The 25,142-nt window shown below is 43.0% G+C and overlaps 1 protein-coding gene across 2 annotated transcripts in view; it reads left to right on the top strand.

Annotated features, from left to right (window-relative positions):
• The window catches only part of me1 (malic enzyme 1, NADP(+)-dependent, cytosolic), a 53,158-nt gene that overhangs the window by 13,358 nt on the left and 14,658 nt on the right, over positions 1-25,142 (top strand). Inside the window, exons 2-6 of one of the 2 annotated variants that reach the window (XM_035528447.1) lie at positions 2,711-2,787; positions 6,029-6,162; positions 8,416-8,565; positions 20,320-20,395; positions 21,464-21,625. In XM_035528447.1, coding sequence (XP_035384340.1) covers positions 6,032-6,162; positions 8,416-8,565; positions 20,320-20,395; positions 21,464-21,625 — 519 coding nt within the window. In that variant the 5' untranslated portion in view covers positions 2,711-2,787; positions 6,029-6,031. The remainder of the gene's footprint in view (positions 1-2,710; positions 2,788-6,028; positions 6,163-8,415; positions 8,566-20,319; positions 20,396-21,463; positions 21,626-25,142) is intronic. The other variant, XM_035528446.1, reaches the window with a different exon arrangement.

Genomic DNA, 25,142 nt, shown 5'->3' on the forward strand with positions numbered 1-25,142 from the left:
TTGTTTTTCTTGTTAAGGCAAACTACTTGTGTGCATGCACTTTTGTGTGTGTATCATTCTCTCAATGAGTCATATTCTCCACCAGCTGTTCAGATGTGGCACACCAGTTAATCTAGGATCCATCAGCTTCAGGCCCCTCTGGTTGCACCCTCCCTGATCTTCGGCTTTATATTTTGCTGACTCTTTGACTAATGCGAACCTCACTGGGCCCAAAGGCCCCCCTGAGTCATACAGAGCATGTGGGCCTGTGGGTTCCCCTGACAGGCCGCGAGCAGCTTGCTGCCCTGCGTCCCCAACCCATGTGGTCCACAGCAGCATGGCAGTGGCACTCAGCACTGCTCATTCTTGGCCAGTCTGGCGGCCTGCACTGGCAGGCGTGCTACGTGGCCAGCATCGCGCCAAATCAAATGTGCGGACACGTACTTCGATGTGGTATTAATACGTGGGTTTAGGTAGTGGCAGCATTTACGAGAATAGTGGCAGGTCATTTGTTGGCTGTTCCGTCAGTGGGAGTGACATCCTCCCCACATTTCTGGCAGGGCACATTTCTTAGCAGCAGTCGAAGTCCTTACCTAATCGGTCTGCTGTGAGCCTGAGTTCACTCTCTCTTTAATCTCATTTCTGGAGCTGCTGTCAGCACTGTTTCTATTTGTGTACTGGTGCTTTAGGACTGTCTGTACTCTCATTGGTGCTAAGAGATAACACAGCATTCTCAGTTATTCTTTCATTTTTCTGTGACATAAGATAATTATTCTTCACCATTACAAAAGAAATCCGGAAATCCACAGAATCCTGAGTTAATTATCTCTAGTACATAAAAGAGATCAGAACCTTCCTTTGAAGCTCATCTCAGAAGCATTACCATGACCTTGACGCAGATTTGCAGGCTTGAGGCTCTGTCCAAAGATGACCAACAGTCTGCACTGGCTGGGGAGTCTGTGAAAGGCATTAGGAAAAAAAATGACCACTTCTCTGCTTTCCTTAGCATACGAAGCTCCCACACAGCACCCAGTTCTTGAGTCGCCGCTCGTTCTGCTCGTCTGTTCCCACTCACTGTGTACTCTGGTAGGGACTGATCGGAGGCTGCGTTCTTCTCCCCCACTGTGTCAGATCCACCGCTTTGGGTGAGTGGGAAAAGGCCTCTCTGTCGCGTCTCATCAGAGCACTCTCAGCGGGTGTGCCTTTTTCGCATGGAAAAAAGTACTTTGATTAAAGCATGAAAGGAACATGGAATGGAAACAAACATCGCAAGCAGTTCGAAACAAACACCGCAAGCAGTTCGAAACAAACACCGCAAGCAGTTCGAAACGCTGCTCTCTGATGCGCTTCATTCTCAGCAAATGAGAGACCGTCGATATTTGGTTCTCTCACATTTTGTTCCCAGTAGAATTAGACAAAACTGTGGCTTTGCGTTGATACATTTATTCGTTAGTTTAACGTAGTTGTGGTACTCAAATGGTCAGCGGAAAAAGCATCAATATATGAAGATAACCTTGTTGAAGTTCTGCTAAAACTCAAGTTAACGAGGTAAACTATCAGTGGACTCCAAACATAAGACAAACTTCATGACAAGATTATTAATTGTTCAACCTAAGTAACAGGTTTAAACAGGTTGCTAACGAGCTGACAAGTTTTCAATCAAATTCACCTTCACCCAGTGTGCCTGAGTCAAATCTGAGAGTGACGGAAGCATTTGTGAGTGTGACTGAAGCGTGTGTGTTACTGAAGCATGTGATTTGAGGTATGTGTGAGTGTGACTGAAGCATATGAGTGCAGTGTTTTTGAGTGTGACTGAAGGGAGTGTGTTACTGAACCATGTGTGAGTGTAACTAAAATGTGTGCCACACTTGTGTGAGTGCAGTTGAAGCAAGTGTGTCACTGAAATGTGTGACTGAAGTGTGACTTTCACTGAAGCAAATGTGAGTAGCACTAAAGTTTTTGTGTGCGACTGAAATGTGTATGAGTGTAACTGAAGAGTATAAGTGGGATGTGTTTGAGTGTGATTAAAGAGAATATGAGTGTAATTGAAATATGTATTAGTGTGATTAAAATGTGTGAGTGTAAATAAAATCCTTCTTCACTGCCTCACATTCTCTAGTGGATGCTCCTTTAATGACTCTTGGGAATTACAGAAATTCCACGGGAGTTTTTTTTAATTTATTGAATACTGCCTTTTGAATTTAGAAAATTGTTTGCTTTGAAGGTTGAGTATGGACTTTTATCAGCAAGGAAAATCAAAGCTTTCATGTTGGACCTTAACAGTCCGTAATGACTTTCCGCTGAGCCGTGTGGTTTCGGTGATGGTGGTGGGTTGGGGGTGGCACCAGCTTTGGCTGGGGCAGAGGGGTGGTTCGGACGTCCCTGACATCCCTGGTGCCCCTGCTGGTTAAGACCTGTGCCTGCAGCACGTGTTGGCGGCCAGCTTCAGATGTGGCCGGCTGCCCATGTGGAAGTGTTCAGGAACTCCCGCCGCGCCCAGCTTCCAGGGTGGAAATTGTGGGGGGAAGAACAGTGCCAGCCTGTGACTAGGGGGTGAGGGAGTCACACTTGCTCCTAGATTCCTCCTGGTTTCTTTCTCTCTTTTTTTTAGGAACTTGCTTATTAGTGATGAATTTGTATGCTTTGCCCCAATTTACTATGAATTAAAACTTCATTATTCATCTGGTTCCCATGTTTCCTAATTTTATGTGATTTTTTTTTCCCATTTAAGAGAGTTTTGTAGGCAGGCATTAAAGCCATGCCAAGATTCCAGAACGGACATCCAACCCAGGAGCATAACCAGCTGAAGTAAAAATGAATGCGTATCCGCTTTGTGTAGACAAAATGTTTGTTGGTACACTAACAACCATTATAAACATGGTAATACTTGATGTGTGTGCATGTGTGTGTGTGCGCATGTGTGCAAGATTCCTCATAGCATTGACATAGGCATGACGTGCTAAAACATTGTTAATAATATAAATACAGAGCGGTGTACAGTGCGATCTCCCACTTTCTATTAACAGCTAACTGCCTGTTGTTTTGCACCTCATTAAGATTCCTACCACTGAAGATTCCACATAGCCCAAGGGGACTGTTGTTCCTCTGGAAGCTTTTTATCTGCAGTCTCTCCATAAAAGCTCTCTCCCGTCCTGTCATTTCTCACAGCCCTCTTTTCTTTTTGTTGTTTTCAACCCAGGATATTTTCCTGCTCCCTCTGAGCCCTGACCGATGAACAGAACCGGTCCCTGAATGACGATATACTGATGAAGGGCTGTTCTGTTTAAAGGGCCAGACAAGATTCTTCTTGAGTCGAACTGGAGGGCACTTTGATGGGAGTGTTGCTGGGAGTTATTTCTCTAATCTCACCACTCATGCATGCTGTGAGATGGAGCTGCCTCTCAGAAGCAGCCATCCAGAACCCCGAGTGGAGGGGCCCTTGGGCCCGAGCGGGCCAGTGTGCTGTGCACTGCCATAGTTGCCACGGAAGATGTTAATTAGGCCTTTGGGCCAAGTTGATGTCTCTTTTACATGTAGGATACAAGAGGTATTCACTGGGCAGAGCTGTCTAAGTAATTATACTTAATGAAGTAGAGGCAGTGTTTTGAAACCTTATCTCCCAGCCCAGTTTTGAGGTCAAAATCCTCAGTCTTCCAGTGATAATTGTGCTAGTTTTGCTGTTGTTGTTGTTGTTGTTATTGTTGTCCTACCATGGTCCTCCTATTTGGTTAGCTCTGATCATGGAACATACCCATGACCTTACAAGCTGGAGAGGCTTCTGTTTTCACCCTAGCCACGCTTCAAATGGACACCACCACAGGCGTCTCTGATGCAGCAGACAGTGCTACTGAATCATAGCTCTGATGTAACCACACAGTAAGCATCCAGGGACAGTTCTCATCAAACCACCAGCTCATTGACAAAATAGAATGTCTGTTTTCAATCATCAGGAAGGTAGTAATTCAGGGCTGGCACAACATTGATGACATTTAGAGCTTCTTAAATACAGACCATCAGCAGTACACTGCAGTCTGCTACTCCAGATGACAGACGGGAAGGAACAGAACCACTCTACAAATAGTACCTAGTCATCCTGCAGCTATAACTCTGCCCTTAGCTCAGCTTAAAAGCTATGGATTGCCATTTTGAGCTCTCTCTCTCTCTCTCTCTCTCTCTCTCTCTCTCTCTCTCTCTCTCTCTCTCTCTCTCTCTCTCGCTCTCTCTCTCTCTCTCTCTCACACTCGCTCTCTCTCTCTCTCTCTCTCTCTCTCTCTCTCTGTGTGTGTGTGTGTGTGTTGGGGAGGTGGTGGTGGCATATGATTTCTTTGATACATGTGGGCATGTTCTACATATGCAGAATTGTTAGGTGTTTGTGTAGTTCAGCACTGAACATGTGGTAATTTGTGTAAAGATCAGTAACTGATCAAAGTGGATCAGACACAATTAAGTAGTCAGTATGCACCAAGGCTGTGTGGTAGGCCGCTGCTCTGAGTAGCTATGCCAATCATTTGACTGCACTTAGGTTTAACATTCAGATCCTCTTTTAACACTAACATTTAGGCTAGCTCTGCTGAAACCTTTAATTACTGTTCATATACTTGCTTTTAGACACTCAACACCCTTAATATCACCACTATAATGTCACCGCTAAATCTCACTCAAGGTCAGGGGAAGTGCAGCAGCCAGACAAATGCACCTTAAAGACTAAGCACCAGCTAATATGACAAACACATACATACAGCGAAACCTGAGTTTCTGTCTTGTTATTATTGATAGTTAGGAATTTTGTTTTTACACACCCAAGGAATAAGGCTTAAAAAACTGTTCTTTTGCCTCACCCGCTGTCTTCGGAATGTGTCATAAATGTCATCTGTGTGACGTAGATGGTGGACAACAACTCAGAAAGTTGAATTGTAGGTTATGCAAAATGACAAAAAGGTTTGTTTTCTTTGGCTGCAATAATTAAATGTACAGTGAGACCCCCGTGCACTAATATCCCTTAGATTCCAAAATATCCAAAAAATGGACAAAATTTGCCAACCTTAAAAGGGCACTTTGGAAAGGACCATCCACTTACAGTGAAGATCTGCTTATCTGTAGTGATAGTTTCATGCCTGAAGATTACAACAACTATAAGATATGGAAAGCTGGGCTCACATGACTAATTGATCTTAAGACTGCTGCTGTTCTAAAAATATGGGCAGCACTGGAAAATTCACAGTCCAAGTTAGTCAAATTGGCATCACTCTTCAACCTTCTGGAATTTCCGGAGCAACTTCAGGTTTTTCTGTTAATTTACCTGAATTTGGCATTTTTAAAGAAATTAACATGTTATTTTCAATTTAATTCACATATAAACATTTCAGTAGTTCAGATAGTAGTTTATGTGAAATCTTCAGGGAGGTCCATTACATGGTGTTTAGCCTTTAATTCCTGCTAATGGAAACTAACGATGCCATCCTAGCATGTGTTTGTTCTTTTTTCTAATACTTGTCTGCTAATCTCCAAGAAGTGACCTGCATTTTGCATTATTACAGTAGTGATTAATGGGTTTGATCACTGGTCTGGCAGCATGGGTCTGCACTGAAATTCATGAGGTCCATGCTGTGTGAAGCGTAATGTAGTTAATTGCTATGCACCTTTTAAACAATGTTCAAAATGTGGGCATGCACTGTTACAACTTTACGAGACATCATAATGAATACAGTCATAAGAGAAGATTAATGAGTTGAGAGGGTGGGTCAGGTTAGCCTGGATGAGCTGTGGAATGCATGTGTGTATAGGCCCCAGTCTGGGACAACAGTTTTCAGCTTTCACATCAGCAGCTGTTTATCCTCCAGCACACCGCTTCGCCAGTTGCTCTGATCGCCATGACAACCTCCAGCACTGTCAGAGATGGAGTATCTTGTTTCCTCGTCATTAAATTTAATAAAATTTTGTAGGGAAATCACAGAATCATCCACGGTCCTGCTACAAACCTAATCAGCACATTAGCATTGTGATGGGTGAAGAGCAGTGTAATCAGCATTGTGTCATTGTGTGCCCACAGGGCATGGCCTTCTCTCTGGAGGAGCGATTACAGCTCGGCATCCACGGCCTCCTGCCCCCCTGCTTCCTTAGCCAGGAAGTCCAGCTCCTGCGGGTCCTCCGAAACTACGACCTCAAGAAGGATGACCTGGACAGGTGAGAACAGGGTGGGAGCTCAGACCCATATCGTCCTTGGCTAGCACTTGCAGTCCACCTCACATTTGACCATGAGCTGCACTGAAATCCAACTACTCTTGATTCTCAGGATACACGAATAAATGCTGTAATGATTTTCCATCTTTCCAAGCATTTTAAAAAGCAAAGTTTATCTTGCTAGCATCTGTAATATGCAGTTGTACTTAGCAGCTGCTGAATTTCACAGGCCACAAATTCTGCAGTTAGAACTGGGAGATAAGCTTGAGTATCAGTACTAGCATCTTCCCAGCTAGCTCATCAGCCCAGTTTTTTTGCAGTGCTCTCAAATCACAGAGTAGCTGTATACTTTTCCCATGACCTGACAGCGCCTCCCGCATTCCATCCTGTGATGCTTTTGCTTTTAGCGTATGTCCTGACTAATCGTTAATGATGTCCTGGCCATTTCCCAGCCAAGTGTTGTTTGCATTACGGTCTGTGTTTTGGTTTTCTCAACTGTGAATGGCAGTTATGGAGGAACAGGGTCGCTGACAGACACTAGCCCCTCTGCCCTGGCCTGCGTGTCATTCATATTTCAAATAGCAAAGGCTTACCAGACCTTCAGAGCTACGTCCATATAATGCCCTTTTGTTGATTAGGAGGTACAGTTGATATGCCAAGATTTTGGTTTTGTAAACAAACAAATGCCTTTCTTTGCCTCCTAGCAGAAGTTTTGGATCTACGTTAACGGTTTACGAAATTGAGTTACTAAAATCAGTTGGCAAGTCAAAAGTCTGTGAAAAGGTTTAGACGTTTAACAGAAAGCAGAGGCATAAAAGATGAGTGAAAGGGGGAGATACAGCCTGGGTCCACGGGTGTGTCTGCAGTCCGAAGAAGCAGGATAATGATTCTTGCCCCCGCACCAAGCTCCAGAGCTCTGCATGCTTATTAACACAGCCCAAAACACTTAACCAATTAGAGCACCGCTTTTGTTTGCTTACTGCCACAGCATATTGCCAATAAAACAGTGTCCCCTTTTTTCCTAACAGCTTGAAATCTAGACTAAGTGAAATATTTTTTGCTTTTAACTGCATATTTTACTACACAGTGAAAAACAAATGGAAACCTGGAAACCAGTAAAGGCTTAAACTGGAAATGGCTGAAAACTACTCCTGTAGCCCTTACTGTACATTACGGCTTCTTTCCCAGCTGCCATATATGGAGCTTTAGCCTGAACTCCCATGTGCTCGGAGGAGAATGCTAAGCGAATGGGACCATACATACACCTGATTGGGTTACACATTGCTTAGCAACATGAAAAACTGGATCCTGTTATCCTCCTTCTCAAATAGAACATGTCCAGCAGGACACATGGCACAGCTGGGAATCGTTTCCAGGCAGCAGTGAACACCCTGCACTGGGTGTGTCCCTCACTGCAAAGTGTGTGTTTATTTTGAGACTGGCCTGGGCTGGACCTAACATATCGAAGCTTTTCCATCTTTTAGCAATGCAAAAAACAAAAAGCCAAAACAAAACTGAATGGTGCATCATTATTTTTCTTTGTATATGTGAGTGAAATGATCTCATGAATCCCAGAATCATGCCTCCCCCAAAATAATGGTAGCCATGACAACCCAGAATACAAATGTTTGGTCCTGCTTTCATCTACGCAAACATGGCATGATGTCTCCAACTATTAACCACTAATATTAGGTGTCATGTAGGGTTCACTTCTCTAATTGCTTCAGAAATCAGTTGTGGTCATCAGAAACACTTATACATGCTTAAAATGCTCTTACTTTTCCCATGATAAATAGAAAACTCTATGTCTGCATGTAAACTCGGTCTCGGATCTGACAGGGTTCTGTAAGAGGGAGCCGGTGTCCAGCACCTCAGAGGGAGGATCTATGCGGTGTGTGTGTTTCTGAGCATCAGTAATGTAAACAAGGTGAACCTTGCTCAGTTATTACTGCTCATTGTGGGCACAGCAGTACTTGGTCTGGGATTTTATTGCTGTGAACCTTTAGTGGAGGATATTATCTCAGAAGCCTCACTGACCTCTTCCAGCTTGCTACCTCTCAATACATGTCATTCTCATCTTTCTCATTGTTCCTTTCTCTCCATTTTTTTTACTTTTTTGCACTTGTCTCTTATGCATAATTCACTCAGAGAACAGAAGCAGAGCAGACATACAAATAATGTATATAAAATATACAAATATTGTGCATGCAAATACCTCTACTTTATATGGTCTCCATCTTTCTCTCCATCTCACAGATATGTCTTTCTGATGGGTCTTCAGGACCGCAATGAGAAGCTGTTCTACCGTGTGCTGACCTCAGACATAGAGAGGTTTATGCCAATCGTGTACACGCCCACCGTGGGCACCGCCTGCCAGCATTACGGCCTCACCTTCAGGAGGCCCAGGTAAGAGAAGTGGCCCATCTGTCTTTTTATTTGTTACATTATGGCCCAAGAGGGTCATAACACCATCATGAGGCACTGAAGGTATAGGCCACACTCGGGTATTTAAGTTCTTGCTCTGTAAGACAAGTGTTATCAGTCTCTTGCTTTGTGGCTGTGATATCTATATTTTCTCAACAAATCAATGTAACATTCAGGTCCTTTCTCTGTACTGTACTGTATCTCAGTTTAAAGTTTAAATAGCATACAGTATCATCACAGTATCTGGCTAATTGTAATATGTGACTAATTTGCTTTTTTTTTCTCATAAATGCTTAAGCAGAGCTGTCCAATCTCTAAAGCTGCGGCGTTATGATGAGGAAACAGTGAGAAAAGGCAACCCACGGCTTGACTTTGTGCTGGCTACTGAAAAGAACGAGCACTAATCAGAGTTCATCTATTGCCTTATTATCATCACAGGCTCCATCAGTGTGCCATTACAGTGCATTCAAGTGCATACCAAGTAAAACAGTGCATTCAAGTGCATTCAAGTGCGTGCCAGACGGAAGCATGTCATGGCACATGGCACATCAAAGTCAAACTAAAGACATAAATGACACGGTAGAAAATAATAAGAGCAATTTTCAGAAAGTTATTAAAAACAAAAAGACATGAAAAAATAATAGAAGGCAAAGGGATGTCACTAATGACCACCCTTCTGGCATCCCTGTTTCCATGGTTCCATGGTTCGTGTCTGTTTTCCTTTACCTCCTAGTTGTTCCATTCCTTGGTTTCGTTTTGTCTGCCCCCTCGTCTGTTTTTCCACGCCTGTTATTGCGTTCACCTGTGTCTGTTCGAGGGAGTCTGTGCGTTCTGCTCCACGCCCATCGGCACTCGAGCCAGCAGCAATGTGACAGCTTATCATATATCCCCGTACTCTACGTATTGGCTCAATGACCCTGGACTACCCCAGTGACCATGACTTTGGATTTGCCCCTAATAAATCTCGTTCTTCTCTGCACTTGCATCCGCCCACTTACCGCTCACCGTTACAAGGGGAGAGTTAAGATATACTAATGCATAGAATATATATTTTTAAGATGCTCCAATTAAAATGTGGATTAAGTGAAAATAAAAGCCATCTGTTGACATTAAGTTCTTGTTATGAATCGTTACAGTGTCAGAATTCTGGACTGTAACTGACAGTTCGCATTTCCGAGCTCCAGCATCCAGGGTGAGGATCCGTCTTGGTCACAGACTGCGGCTAGTACAGCTGACAATAAGTCTTCAAGTCTTTGAGCCAAAGCTCCAAGCTTTCTAACTTCCACCACCATCCTTCATACATCTTTTGGTAGACATTAGCAGTCCTCCACCTTCAACACAACAAGGAGAAGTTTGCCTGCTTATACAAAACATATATGCAGGAATACTTATACATATATGTATCTGTGTAGTTTGCATGTTGTCTCAACAGCTTCTTACAATTTCATACAAAAAGTGAACCACATCTCAGCTTTTGTGAACATGTTGCACAGAGATGAAGTTATCCTGCACCATGACTCTGTTGGTCTGCAAGGGGAAGAGCAGTGGAGAGTAATTATGCAATAGAACGTCATTACGTTCATGACCTGGGCAAAGTTAAAGAGTGCCACAGTTTTCAGCTCCTTTCCTTTCATGTGTGTGAAGTAAAGGGACTCATAGAGCTGAGGCCCCAAAGAGAGAAACTCCAATTACCCAAACGAGGGATGAAATGGTGTGTAATTACAGTGTAATTTGAAAGTGACTGGGGACTGCAGGTTTGATGAAAAGTGAAGATGGAGATGATCCCACACCGTGTTAATCGCAGAGTGAGAACTAAGGACAGCCTGATGCCAGCCGTCAAAGATGCTCTGCAGCCACTTCACGGTCTGTGATCTTTGCTCAAGGGTTTGGGCCACACACAGAGACTCAAGCAAAACAACTGTGCGATTCTGGCCATGGCACGAGCAGGCTGAAAAAAAAAATCCCATTTTGTCCCAAGTTTCCAAGTCCTGTGAACCTGCCGGCAAGGCCATGCCTGCAGGAATAGTAAACCCTGTGATAACAAAGAGGTTCATAGCAGCCCGCATATTTCAGGAATGTGCCATTCAACAAACTATGACTTCACACAGGGGTTTTGAAAGGAAACACAGACAGAGAGGACGTGTTTTGGGGTGCAGACTGATACTTCGGTGCCTAACATCAGAAAAAAATCTTAAATCTTTTCCCTTATCCTTCTCTTCCTTTGTGTTCATCTAGCCCAGGTGTTTGCAATGTGACCTTCACAGAGCTGCTCTCCCTAAGGTCTTCCTGTGGTTGTAGCTGGAAGAGGGATCCCATGAAGGGTTTGAGATTACAATAACCTGACTAAAGCTGTGGCAACACTTTGGAGAATAATTCTGTTATGGTCTTTGTCAACCTTGTAAAATAATTCCCAGTTATTGCCTGCCTGAGTATGGCATCCTACAGTATAAAGAAGTAAAGGCACAGTACAGGCGCTACTCTGTCTCATACACACAGAGTGTTATGAACCCCAGTAACAACCCTCAGTCCTGCACAGCCACGTCCACTCGCACACACCCCCGATCTGACTCACCGGAATTCTAGCGCACACCTGATTCCTATTTCCCTCATTACCCACCTTTATAAGCTTCTCCTCCAGTCGCGAAGTATTGCTTCTATGTGGCGTACCGAGCGTCTCCTCATCCTGTGTGCTTTCCCGGTTATTGACTCCTGCCTGCTTTCTAGACCTCATCTCCTGCCTGACCCTCGGACACCTCCTGAACGCTACCTCTTGCATCGACCCCGGACAGACCCGACCATGCTTACCTGTCTGACTGCACATATTAGTTTGGTTGCTAAAATAAAACCTCTGCAACTGGATCTTCTTCTACATGTGTGCATTCATTACACAGAGTGTATGTAGCTCTTACCTATACCATAAGTAACATGTCATTCTGTCCACACAACTGGCAGTGTTATACTTATGGCAGTAAATTTTTTTACAATTCACAGTAGTCCTAAATTGAGAAGTGGGGGTTTTTTGGGTGGGGTTTTTCTGTAAAAACACTAAAGGAATCACATTACATACATATGATATGCAGGACCTCAGAACACTAAGGCAAAAATGTCTCCACGAATGTGCCTAAATGAACTGATATTTGTTTTGTGAAAACATGAACACTAGGATTGTTTTTGTACTTTTAATCTTCAAACTTCAAATAATCTGCCGTTGTGAAAAGGCAAAAGGCTTGAGCAATGGCCAGGGCTGTGCTGCACTTTGGCAGGCATCCTCACCTCGAGCCCCCTTTGAGATGTTTGGATTTTCAGGGTTTTCCAGCCTTCTGGATTCAATTTAGAGTCTATCAGAAGTGGACACTCCAGAGTCCAAATTAAGGAGACCTTGGAAAGTATCCCTTGCCTGGTCGGGTGTGTTGTGTGTTTTGAGCTGTCTCTCATTCCTGTTTCAGGAGATGTCAAACTATGATAAACCTCAACAAGGGCCTGGCTCAGTGTGCCTCACGCATTGTTGATCTGAAACACTTACACTGATGCTGTTTTATGAGTGTTGCTGTTATGGAGAACTGAGCAACCCTGACGTGTCTGTGGATTGACAAAGAATGCAATTGCATGGCCCCTGCAATGGTCAGCATTCAACTCGAAGCTAATGTTATGTATCTTAAGAATTGAATCAGGTTTAGAAATTCCTTTCTAGCTATAAAACAGCAAACTTAATCCATAAACGTTGAGGTGTGAGTGGTTATTAAATGGCATTTCTTTAGCAAGGGTTGGTTAGCAAGGTTCCTTCTAATAAGACATTGTCCATACTGTCAGGTCGGAGGTCCAGTGCTTCAGGGCAGATGTATTTTTATAGTGTTGTCATTCCTCAGGCAGATAATTAGGCAAGAATAGGCATATTAACAAAAATCAAGCTCATATTTCAGTGCAATTGTGAGCAAAGCACATCAGGACAGATGTTAGAGGACTTTTATAATGGATTTTTTGCATGAGAACCCTCAGCATCTTTTATTCTGGAGGAGTCTTTTGCAGGCCTGCTGTGTTTCTCTGTCAAGTGCAATTTGTGTGTGTGTGTGTGTGTGTGTGTGTGTGTGTGTGTGTGTGTGTGTGTGTGTGTGTGTGTGTGTGTATTTGCCTGAATGCAGGCTTATTCAACTCAGTGGTAACAACCCAGCTACTCACTATCTGAGGGTTTGGTGGTGAAAGGCCTCATGGTTCATCATGGTTCATCTCTATTGAAGGCATACTGCAACTACCCTGCCTTAACCTCAGTTTCCAACCACGCTGGCACCCACAGCAGCCTCTGCTTTTCTCTTCTCCCCTGCGAAAGTCTCACCGTGATCATTCTTGATGGAGAATTTTAATTGTTTGATATTAATCAGAGGAAAAGAATGTCATATGTGGCAGGGTATAAGTTTGGAGCCATGGGGAAAGTATGTACTGTAGTGTGGAGATGCAGACTTGCATTTGGAGTTCCTGAAACTCTCCTTAGTGCAAGAGCAAACGAGACACAGAGGTGGACACAGCAACAAGTGGAAAGCTGGAAAACTGGACCTGGCATCTGTAAAGTTAAAGTGGATTCTGCAGCATGCATTGCTACCCCTGATATCTGATGGTGGTCTTTGGCCAATGCAAGCGTAGTCCAGCTGTTTCATGTTGCTGGATCATAGCCTGGAGCTCCAGATGTGGCACTTTGGAACAGTGCCATCACAGTGACCACTGTTTCCAGCTGCCTTGCCGGTACCACTCACCGAGCACGTTGAGTGAAAAGAGAAATTTAGGGAACGCTGCCGGCCCTCCGGCAAGGTGATTACGATAACAAATAGCATTTAAACGAGAGAAGTAAAGTAGCTATGGCTGCATCAACAGATTATGCACCAGTCAGATGCCAGTACAGCCAATTTGTTGGGCAGATAGCAGGTGCATAGAATATTCTTGCATTGGGCGATTGAATGCATTTCAGAATCAAGCGGTTATTATATATTAGTATAATTGGAGGTGATGGTGTTCAATAATATGCAGTTAGCTTGGGCTGAAGGGCAAGATGGTTGACAAATAAGGTTGATTAGTGATTTAAAAAAAATTGTTGCTGCTTGAAGAAGAGGTCTTTTCTGAGGTGAGGTTCCCCTTCAGAATTTGAAATCTCTCTTTGGGACATTTTTTTTTTTTTTTGCAGATGACTTTCACTACAAATGGAAATTTTCTATGGCATCAGACTGTTTTAGGTCTAGAAAATTGGTAACCTGGGTGTTTTTCCAAGATGGTGCTTTGACTTTTTGATGTAGGAAATATTTGAACATTCTACATAGGACCTTGCAGTTCAGCGACTTGGTCATTTTACCCACTGCATCAGTCAGCCTGCAATGTCTCTTAATTTCTTTGAAGCCCTAAATCTCTGAAATAAAGAGAAATTGGAAGACTTCAGGTCTATTTGGATTGGCTTTTAAAAGAGTGCTTTTAATAGCCTGTGAATGAATTGGCAATGCCAGGTCTGCCTAATAAGACCTAGTGATAACATTTTTTTTCTTTTGGAATTTATTATTTATTAAATTACTTATTGCGGTTTCAGTGTGCATTTATCATATATTGTTAGGTGTCACATGTAAATCCACCTCTTCATCTGCTATCTTGCTGGCCTCATCATTAACAGCTGTTCGTCTAATGTGTTCACATAGGAAAATCCTTTAGCCGGGAGACACTGGAAACACATTTTGTCAAATAGCTGTGCATGTGGGAAGTTTTATTTCCATCTCCTCTACCCAAAATCTGTGGGAAAATAACAAAGAGAAATATGGAGAGAGGCATCTGTGCTGCCCTGTCTGTTTTCATCCGGAGCAGTGTTACAGGCAGTTGGTTGTGTTCCAAGCAGGTTAATGCATTATGGTGTAGGTGAATGTGTTACAGGCATGTGGAGAGTTAATAACTGAAGGTCTTGCACACTGCTTCAAATTCCATTGAATTTGTGACCTGTGACACTTCACCTGTTATTTCTTGTTTAATTAAATAATGTACTATGGTATGCAGTAAACCTGGGTTTCTTAATAGCCATTGTAAATTATCGCTGACGTGAATTCCAAATGTATATTGCTTATGTATGTGTCAGACATATACAGCTCTGAACACTTGTGGCTATAAACTAGTTTAGTTTTATACTTCAGTATAAGTGTTTCTATTTCCCGTGTAAGCCTTTCAGGTTCTTGAGTGGAATGTTTCCATTATTATACATTCACCTACTGGAATAGAAATGGTGAAAAATAACAGCGCAAGATTTTTGTAACAGTGCCCAACTGTATTGCTGGAACCAATCAAGCAATGCTGGATCTGAGCATTGGTATGATCTTTGATGACACGATCAGTAGAGGCATTGTTATGAATCAAGGTTGAGGTGGGGCCTTCCCTATGGCACAATTAAATGTTTTTTGGAAGTTTTTTGAGCACTTTAAGTCCTTGGTTAGGTATTGCTGCACATGGCTGCCTGTTTTTTAGGACTCCATCCGCCAAAGTGTTTTAGGACTGCACCCTGTCAGTGAACTCCACCTGACAGATTAGGGCTTGCATAGCATTCTTCAAAGATGTGTATCTTAAAATCAGTCTGACTTGGCACACTGAAGCAGCACCTACCATGTGTTAGGACTTCTTAAGCAAGTAAAGGTCAGAGAGTGCTGATCTGTCTCCACAGCGTGGGGGTGGGGTTGGGGGTGAGCCTTGACGGATACATCTTGAGTTGATCTATCTAAGTTTTAACAGGTGCATTCAGATAATTATATTACTGTTGCATTATTGCATTACATTATAAGGGTCTGTGCTTCCTTGGGAAATAGATCATCAGAAGTATATGGACTTATTTTCAGTGAACACTTTCAACATTTGGCCCACAAGAAGCTAATGTGGCCTCATGTGACCTGCAAGCTCAGGCTCATCTGTTCCAGGGGAATTATGCATGTGGGTCGTAGGTAAATTTGCTTTTACAATGGATATGACTTGCGTGATTCCTGCAGATGGAAAATTCAACCCATATTTATCTGTAACAGTATGGACATACATCACTGTCACACATATAGTTTTTAATCATGCTACATCATCATAATTTTAATCTTCATACAATATTGTCTGAATTTTGTGTCATCACTATGGTTCTCTGAGTTTATATACTCCCTAAAGAAAGATCAGCATGCTTAAAGAAGCTAATGCAGTTTTCATATGTGATTTGGCTCCACTATATTTTCTAATGGTACCAGATCATACTGTATATAAATATAGAGTAAATGTGAATTGTAAGATGAAATTCCCATCCACCATTCCATGCAGCTTTCCAAATCCTTTCTACTAACTATTCTATTGCCTGTTGCACACCAAAACTTTAATAATAGATGGAAAATGTGGCTGAAATGTATCTGTGCCTGGTTTTCATACTGCTAGCCTAACACAGATTAATTTAGCAGAGAGTGAGAGGGCGTGTGTGTGTGTCTGTGTGTGTGTGTGTGTGTGTGTGTGTGTGTGTGTGTGTGTGTGAGTGTGTGCGTATCTGTGTCTGTGTGGAGCGGTACTTTCCTCTGTTATGTAAGATGCCTAATGTGAGTGCTTTCGCAGTCTGGAGCTAAGGCCAAGGAGCTGCCTGTGTTTTACTCCCACACAGACACATAAGTTTCTTAACCTGTATCTTTTTGTAAGAAGAGAAATTCAAGAACTATTAGCCTGTTAACCTACTGACATTCTTGTGTTTGTGGTTGGCTTCAGAAAGTTCAGATAAAGAACTGTCAACCTATAGCTGAAAACATTCTAGAGATTTTCCAACAGTTGCAAACAGGTCTGCTACACCTGCCCACAGGGCCAACAAAAAGTTTGGTTAGTGTAATTAAACTTTAGGGTTGTTTAATGTGAGATTTGGAGTGACTGCACCTCTGAGCGAGGATATGGTCTGTTTTTCTGTGGACAGGAGCTGGGCTTGTCCATGTCCAGGTATGAGGGTAGAATTCAGCCAGTTTGGGGAGCTGAAATACCTTTCATGCGGTGTATCCCTTACTGGAATAATCGAATACTAAACTGTCCTCTGCAGCTGTGAGTCTGTCTGCACAAAGAAGAAGGCGATTGTTTATGTCAATTGCGACTACAGTGGGGGGGGGGGGGGGGGGGGAGCTGATCCTCCATTCTTCCATATGTTTCCAAAATGTACTTTTATCCTACTTCAGCCAAGCACATTCACATATGCATACACACACACACACACACACACACACACACATACGGAAAGAGAGCTAGAGTAAGGTTTCAGGGACATATGTCACTGCATTCTGTATGTTTTGCCTCAGAATGGATTTGACACTTCCCCTTTTCCTCGGATCATTTACCAAGATATTTTACAATTTAGCATTGCTCTTTCTTTTCAGTGGTTTGTGTATCAATTCAAAGCTCGACTAAATTTAGAGTATGTTTTTATGGATCTGGACAGTGGATTGGGAATGAAGGTTACAGTTTTGTTGTCAGTCCTACAAAAACCAATGCCAAGCAGAGACAGATAAGACTCCAGCCTTAGAACCCCTCAGACATGAACCAGAGGAGCTTGTCTCTTAAGTAAACACCAATAATGTAGGGGTGAGTTTAGTGTTCAGGGTTTAGTTGTTCTTGTTCTAACACATCCACTCAAAGGCCACTTATCAAACCCTCGATCTGAATTGTCTCCTAGGAAACCATTAAACTCTGCACCTCCCCTGCAACATGCACATCAGTATCGGTTAAGTTTCTCAGTACAGTACAAGATGTGTTTGACTATTGCTCAAAACAGTATGCCAGAACTATGTATTGGAGGCGTTTAAGGCCAAGTGTCAAGTAGTCAAGGGCTCTGTTGAAACAGTCTTGCTCCAAGGCAATAAACTGAGCATTTTCCTGGCAGTATATGCTATTGTCAGTGAACACTTATTTCCTTTTTGACACTTCCATCTTTGTTAGGTTATAGGTCACTTTGTGACCGCCCTATAAGACCTCCTGAACTCAAAACATTTCGGAATTCTGATCGGCCCAGTTAGTGCTAGTGAATGCACATGGTTGTCTGGGTCAAAGTGACTCACAGGGTTGTGTGGGGTTGTGTAGACTTGGGACAAAGCAGATAAACTGAACATCTGTGGATGAGCTCGAATAACTGGATATTATTATTATTACTGTGTAGGTATATCCACATTATAAGATGCCCTTACCCTGCTCCTTACTGGACACTTTTTTAAGGTACAACCGTGTTATATGTGCATTTTATAAGTGTGCATTTACAGCCCATGTGTTGACATGCACAGGTCATCACTGTGTTCACTGGTCAGTTTATGACCGCAGGACAACTGGGACCACTAGAGCTCCTACCCCATGCTGCTGCCCCCAGTTTCTTCACAGCCTGTTCTGTGTGATGGGGAAGGACACCAGCACTGTCAAGCTGAGTGTATTGAGCTTGACTTCTCTCACCTCTGCAGTTCGTTGGAAGGTCGTATTGTGTTTTGGACTGATCATTCGCTTGCAGCTTATCTGAATAGAGTGTTGGGTGTTAATGTTGGAAGAAGCTTCCTTTTAAATCTAATTTAATATGCCTTTGGTCCGCTTCTTCTCTTAACTTGCTTAATGTGAAGGCCTGACATTGTTTTCAGTTTTTGGTTCAGATTTCTTTCTTTTACATTTTTTTTCTTTTTCCTCAGCAAAAAATAATCAACATGAGACACATAGCATTACTGGGTGGCCCTGCTGCTTAACTGCTGAGAGAGGTGTTCTTGCTCGCTCGATCCTCTCCCTGTCTCTCTCTCTCTCTCTCTCTATCTCTCTCTCTCTCTCTCTCTCTCTCTCTCTCTCTCTATCTCTCTCTCTCCCTGTCTCTCCCTGTCTCTCTCTCTCTCTCTGTCTCTCTCTCTCTCTCTCTCTCTCTCTCTCTCTCTCTCTCTCTCTCTCTCTCTCTCTCTCTGTCTGGCTCTCTCTCTGTCTCTCTCTCTCTCTCTCTCTGTCTGGCTCTCTCTCTGTCTCTCTCTCTCTCTCTATCTCTCTCTCTTCACTCTCCTCAGTCTCTTTCCTCTTTCTCCGTGTGTCTTGCTCTGTATTTCTCTGTCTACCTGCCTCCTCACTCTCTGTCTCTCTCTTCTCTTTCCCTTTCTCTCTGGTTTCTTTCTCTCAGTGTGTCTGTCTGGTCTCTCTCCTCTCTCAGTCTCTCTCTCCACTTTCTCTCTGTCTCTCTCTCACTCTCTGCTGTGCTGACAAGAGCCAGAGGTCTGAGGCTGTTGGCAGCCTCCTCTCAGCAAAGTTGGCGTCTTGCTGTGGGTCACATAAGCCTGGTGCTCGGGTCACGGTTGTGTTTTGCTGAGACCTCTCGCACCTACTGGGAGCTGTTGAGGTCAGCCAAGGGTCAGCTGCAGATGAGAAGTTTTGGAGGTAGATTTCCACTGTTCTACCATCCCACTCTTACTTAATGGTTTTGACTTTGCTTTTCCAAACACTGGAATGACAGCAGTAACTGCTCTGGCCTATTCAATGACCATCAACAGCAGGATTTTTTAAACAAAAGTCCTTTGACTCTGACAATGAACTGATTCGTCTAAGGAATCAATATATGGTAGGTTGGTGAGTTTAGTCGGGTATGATTTGGCTGGACTAGGTGTGAAACAAAGGCTTAGTCCTTAGTTGGTCACCTCTCCAGGTCATGCCCCCTTATATGGTCATCAGACCACTTCCATCCACTACCCTCTCAGTTTACAGTCAGCCAAAGGTCATGCAAATTGCAAATTGTTCTACTTAGTTGAGTCTAAATGGGATATCTGTATGGAATGTGTAGGAATGTCAGTGGAAGGTTCCACCAGTTCATCAAACTGAAAGGGAATTTAGCTTTTTGATGTGAATGTCATAACAGAGAGAGAGAGAGAGAGAGAGAGAGAGAGAGAGAGAGTGCCTGTATGGTGTGTGAAGTATATGGTTCCTGCTACACTGAGCACACACAGGCTCACAACTTGTGATCATAGTTTGTTATTATTTATATGAATTTGTGATCATTATTTTAAGTACCAAGAATACAATTCTTAAACTGATGGATTCTGTTTACTTTTTAACCTGCGGTTTCAACAAAGGTTTCCTGTAGACGTTCCCTACCATACCTTACTCTGTTTCATAAACCTAGTCTGCTGGACCATCCAAAACAGTTGTCCTCTTATTCTTCACTCATTTCTCAGAAGCACTGCAAAGTTTGCATGTGCATTTACAAAAAACAAAAGGGAAAGGGAAAAAGAGTGTTATATCTTCTTTACCACATGACTGTGAGCTCAATATTCTTCTGGAGCCAACAAGCGCTCTTTAATTCGTGCTCTCTCTCTCTCGCTCTCTCTCTCTCTCTCTCTCTCTCTCTCTCTCTCTCTCTCCCTCTCTCTCTCTCTCCCTCTCCCTCTCATACTCTCTCACTCTCACTCTCTCTCTCTCTTTCACTCACTCTTTCTGAGGCCTGGCTTACACCAGTCTAAGCTGGAACTGCAGGCCACATCAGCACTGCTGATGTGACTCAACCTCTGCTATGAGTGTACATTCATGAATGCACTTTCATTGTCTGCTAATCCTGTGTTCTTTACTAAACGGCCTGTGGTTAATAAATGAAAAGCAGACATGCTTAAAAATAATAAAGTCTGTGTATCTTGTTTTGACAATTTGCCACAGTGATTGGCAACTTTTCATGAATTATTTCCCTTTCTGCCTGTCTGTTTGTCTGTCTTTCTCTTTCACTCTTTGTCTCTTTAGGGGTCTTTTCATCACCGTTCATGACCGCTCCCATATCCCCACACTGTTGCAGAGCTGGCCAGAGAAGGATGTTCGGGTGAGACTCTCTTTCTACTCCTATACTGTTCATCCCAATGCCCAAGATCTGCTGTGGGAAGAAAAGGCGGAAATGATTCTAAACAAACACTAAACCAACTTCAGGCAATTCCAAAACCATCAGCTCCTAATATATGTGAATTTCACAGAAAAAAAACAATCTCAATATTTTTGCTCAATAAGCATAAAGACCTCATTAGGACGATGATGTCGTGCACTGGAGGCTTATGGGAGGCTGAGAATATTTGTTAAAACTGAAGCAGTAAAACAGTTAATGCTCACTATAATTGCACTTAGTAATGGAAATATGAAACGCATGAGAATGTGTTTATTTTTGGATACGTGGCCTGTGGCCACGCGTCTCAGCTGCTCTTGTTTGTTTGTTTACTGGACTAGAATCAATATATAATATGATACTGCACGGCCTGAAGAGGCTTTCTTGATCAAACATGGAAAGGACCTATTTTAAGTAACCAGTTTAAAATCCTTCAAAGACCACAGTAATACAAATAGGTCATTCATTGTACAGCATGGCATAATTAATTGTAGAGCATTACAATGCAGTTAAAAATCACAGTGTTTCTAATCCATTCAGGACGTTTCTTTGTTGATCCAAGATCTTGCAAAGTCTTTGACTGAAGTCACAGATTGGTGCTTAATAATACATTGACTCTGTATCTCTCTCGTGTGTTGTGTTGTTACGTGTTGCATTGTGTGTTGTGTTGTTATGCATTGCATTGTTGTGTGTTGTGCTGATTTTCTTTGATGTACATGATGTTGACACATTGTGCTGACTGCCTCCCTGGATGCTGTGTTGTCTGTCATGCGCTGTGGTGCTGTGTTGACTGTGCCTGTCCTGCCTCTGTTGTGTTTTGTCCTGTCTCATGTTGTGCTGTCTCTGTCATGTACAGTGTTGTTGGGTTGTGTTAAGTACTGTGGCAAGTTGTTGCATGTTGTGGTGATTGCTTCTGACGTTTGTTGTATGGTGTTGACTCCCTTTCTTGCATGATGACTCCTATTCTTGCGTGATAACTGCCTCTGTTTGCGTGCCGTGTGCTGTCGCTGGCAGGCCGTCGTGGTGACAGACGGGGAGAGGATCCTGGGGCTTGGGGACCTGGGCTGCTATGGCATGGGCATCCCCGTGGGCAAACTGGCCCTGTACACAGCCTGCGGGGGCATGCCGCCCCAACACTGCCTCCCCGTCATGCTGGATGTGGGCACAGACAACACAGTAAGACGTCACCACCCTGTCTCAAAGTTCACCATGTGCAAACATGCTCCTGTAGCTCACCTGCTAGGGGAGGTCGAGCCAAAGCCACACACAGGGATTTAGAAACACAAAGGTACAATATCTGAGCTTGCTAGTTGGGTTTGGTGGTATGACCCCCACCCCACCCTGTCAGTGGGCACTAGCATAAATAAACTGTCAAACAGTAATTTATGAGAATCAGGTTAATGTGGCAATAAATGATCCACACTACAATCTGGAGGTACAGAAGAGAATAAAATGATCACGAACCAACTGAAAATACTGGCACACGTGTGTGTGTGTGTGTGTGTGTGTGTGTGTGTGTGTGTGTGTGTGTGGGTGGCTTGGACTGTTTGTGTGGGTGGGTGTGTTTGTGTATGTGTGGAAGTGGGGAGGAGGGTGTGTTTGTGTGGGCGTTGGTGTGTGCTAATCCCTGTCATTAGAGGTGCAGAGAGAGTAAGTAAAAAAGGGACCATAACATTTTTTCTAAGTATTAGGAATAGATCATTTACATTTTTACATTGCTTTGAGAGCCCTGTAGTTGCATTTGGTCATGCAAACCTGAACTAAGTAGAAATTTCTGCATCAACAGTGGTGCTCACATTAGTATTACTGACACAAGCTGATAACTTTATCAACATTACCTCACTGATGACCTTTTGACCTTTCCAGCTCCTCAGCCTTCTCCATGAGGCCCTCCTCTGTAATGTTGATTCTCTGTTTCAGTCTGACCACAGGTCTGTTATTTTTCCTGTTATTTTTATGCAGGCTTTCTCAGAGTAGAACAAGCCACGTTACAGCAAGCTGTGATGAATGTATTCAGAGAGCTGTATAGGCCCTATACGCTGTGTGGTATATTTACCACACAGTTTTATAATACTTGCTGCACAGTATTTTCTAGGCTTTCTAGATATTTTACTTTCATCTCCTTTTATTCCATACCTTAAAGCCATCCTGCATTGAGCTACACCCATAACATGACTCAATAAAGAGAAGGAGGGGCTTGTGGGATAGAACAAACCCGAGCTGATTGGGTCACGGCACTGATTGCCAGCTGTGGACTTCGCTTAAGGAGATGGAGCATACCACTCTCAAATCCCCCTTTATGGTGGCACACAGAGTATACGCTTAGATTTACATCTATGGCATTTAGCAGATGCTTATCCAGAGCGACCAAATTAGTTGTCTACTCAGAAAAGTATCCTGAGCCAGAAGAAAGAGACTAAAAAAAACCTCAACTGGAGATACTGCCTCAAACAAGAGTCAGTGCTGAAACCTATGTTGAGAGATATAATACAATATAATTAAATTCTATGAAATATGAGACAATTTGAGTGCAGTTACGACACATTTGGCGCAAAAACAAGACACTTGACAAAGTATAAATATAAAATATTCCTGTAAGAGATGAATCTTTAGTTGGCATTTGATGAGAGCAAGGGACTCTCAGACAGCCAGTGGGAGCTCATTCCTCTAGCTGGGTGTCAGCACAGAGCACTGAAGCCCGTCTTCGATAAGTCTTCAAGGATGACGGTCAAGCCGAGCCATACTTGAAGCTTGAAGTTCTCCAGGTATCGATCCGGTTTTGACTACTGCCATAAAGTAGAAAGAAATAGCTCCATTGGAACTTTGTGGCCAGTTATCAGAATCAGTAACGTGAATGCAGTCGTGGAGTGACATGGGAGAATTTTGAAGATCAGCTAAGCTGCAGCATTCACAGATAGGGAGACCCACTCAGAGTGAAATGTAGTAGTCAAGCCTGGATATGACAAGATGCCTAACAAGCCCCTAGGTGGCCTCGCTAGAGAGGGTGAATTCTGAGAATGAAGATAAGAAACCTGTACAAGTTTGCCACATGAGCTGAGAACATCTAAAGTGCATTCTTGCATTCTTGGAAGGAGCAACCAAGGAGTTCACAAAGGAGACGGTAAGATCCCTTAGAGGATCAGTTGGTCCAGCTGGGTCCTGCTGAGATTCGGCTTCAGATGTGGAGCTGCCGTTGTTCTGAACGCACAGCACAAACCTTCAAACACAAGTCTGTGAGTCACAGCTTTTATAGAGATTAGGAATGCACCTTTACAAGCAGACACAGTGAGAGAAACAGAGAGAGACTGTCACTGAGTGAGAGAGAGTGAGAGAGACTGCAGCGAAGTAATTCGTTTTGGAATATAAAATAAAGTACTTTGATATGGAACGTAAAATGTGATACATCCCTCACACAGAGACACACACATCCTCTTCCCAGCATGACACAGTATGTGAGGTCTCCAATCTCTCATCATCTGCATATTCTCATGGATCAGTCTGGCCAATCTTGAGAGCCAGACTGCAGTCTTATGGAGGTTGCAATGGAGCCCTCTTATACCAAGGGCATGAGCCTTCTGCTTAAGTACTATACATTTTGGCCTAATGTGGATGCAACCTGGGGCCATTACAAACTCTTCTATTTTCATCATATTCTAAAGAGATGACAGATCTAATGATTGCAAACTCACTGCATGTTTGTGTGTGTGTGTGTGTGTGTGTGTGTGTGTGTGTGTGTGTGTTCATGTCTCTATTGAGGGAGTATTTCAGGCAGCTGAATAATGAAATGGGACTTATTAGAGGATTAAGTCTGCTGCTGTTTCATACAGATGCCTGAAGAGTGAGATCAGAATGTCCAGAGCTAGTGGATTCTATTCAGAGAAAGGGACTGCCATTCTAGAATCAGACACTCGAGTGACAGTGGTGCCCTAGAGTGCTGACTCTGCAGAGAAAGACTGTTCTAGGGTCTGTGAAAACAGCTGATTATAACAGGATTCATGATTAGCCAGGCTTACCGTTCATGCTTAATTAACCAGGCGTAAGTACCGGGATTGTAGACAGTGGGATGATTTAGCTTGGTTTGATTGCAGTTCCTCAAGGCATGCATTTCCAAAATCAAACATTATTTCACTACTACCTTCCTTTATTCACATCAGGCATTTCTTTTGTTATAGTTTCCTTACCTTATACCCAAAATTATACCCGACCACCTGGTATTCTAGGTATATTTAAGAGAAGTTCAGTGGAATGTTCTGATAATTTAATAGGGTAGCAGCAGTGGCCATACAGGCCTGGAGGGGCAGAGACCAGCACAGCTCAGTGATTTCTTTTCTCTCCCATCTAATAAACGTATTAGACTGATGACTATCTAATAGATAACTAACTATTGCATGCTGGACTCGCCACAGCCTGATCTGTGCACCATTTTTTCTGGAGCAATGTAGTAATTAATCATTTAAAGTAAATATTGATTACAAAAAAAATGTTTGCTAGGAGGAGCCTTGTATGGTTGTGTCTTACAGGAGTGGGTGTGGCATTTTTTCAAACAGTGTAATTAATCATCATAGTCTGTAAACCCGTGTACTACATATGGGAATGTTTGTAAAGACACTGAGTAAACACAGTCTGCTAGGTTCATTTTTTGTTCACTTCCTTTGCCACGTGTGTTGTGCGTTATATAAACAGGACTCTCATC

Source organism: Electrophorus electricus, chromosome 7 (assembly GCF_013358815.1).
Source record: "Electrophorus electricus isolate fEleEle1 chromosome 7, fEleEle1.pri, whole genome shotgun sequence".
Classification (NCBI taxonomy): Eukaryota; Metazoa; Chordata; class Actinopteri; order Gymnotiformes; family Gymnotidae; genus Electrophorus; species Electrophorus electricus.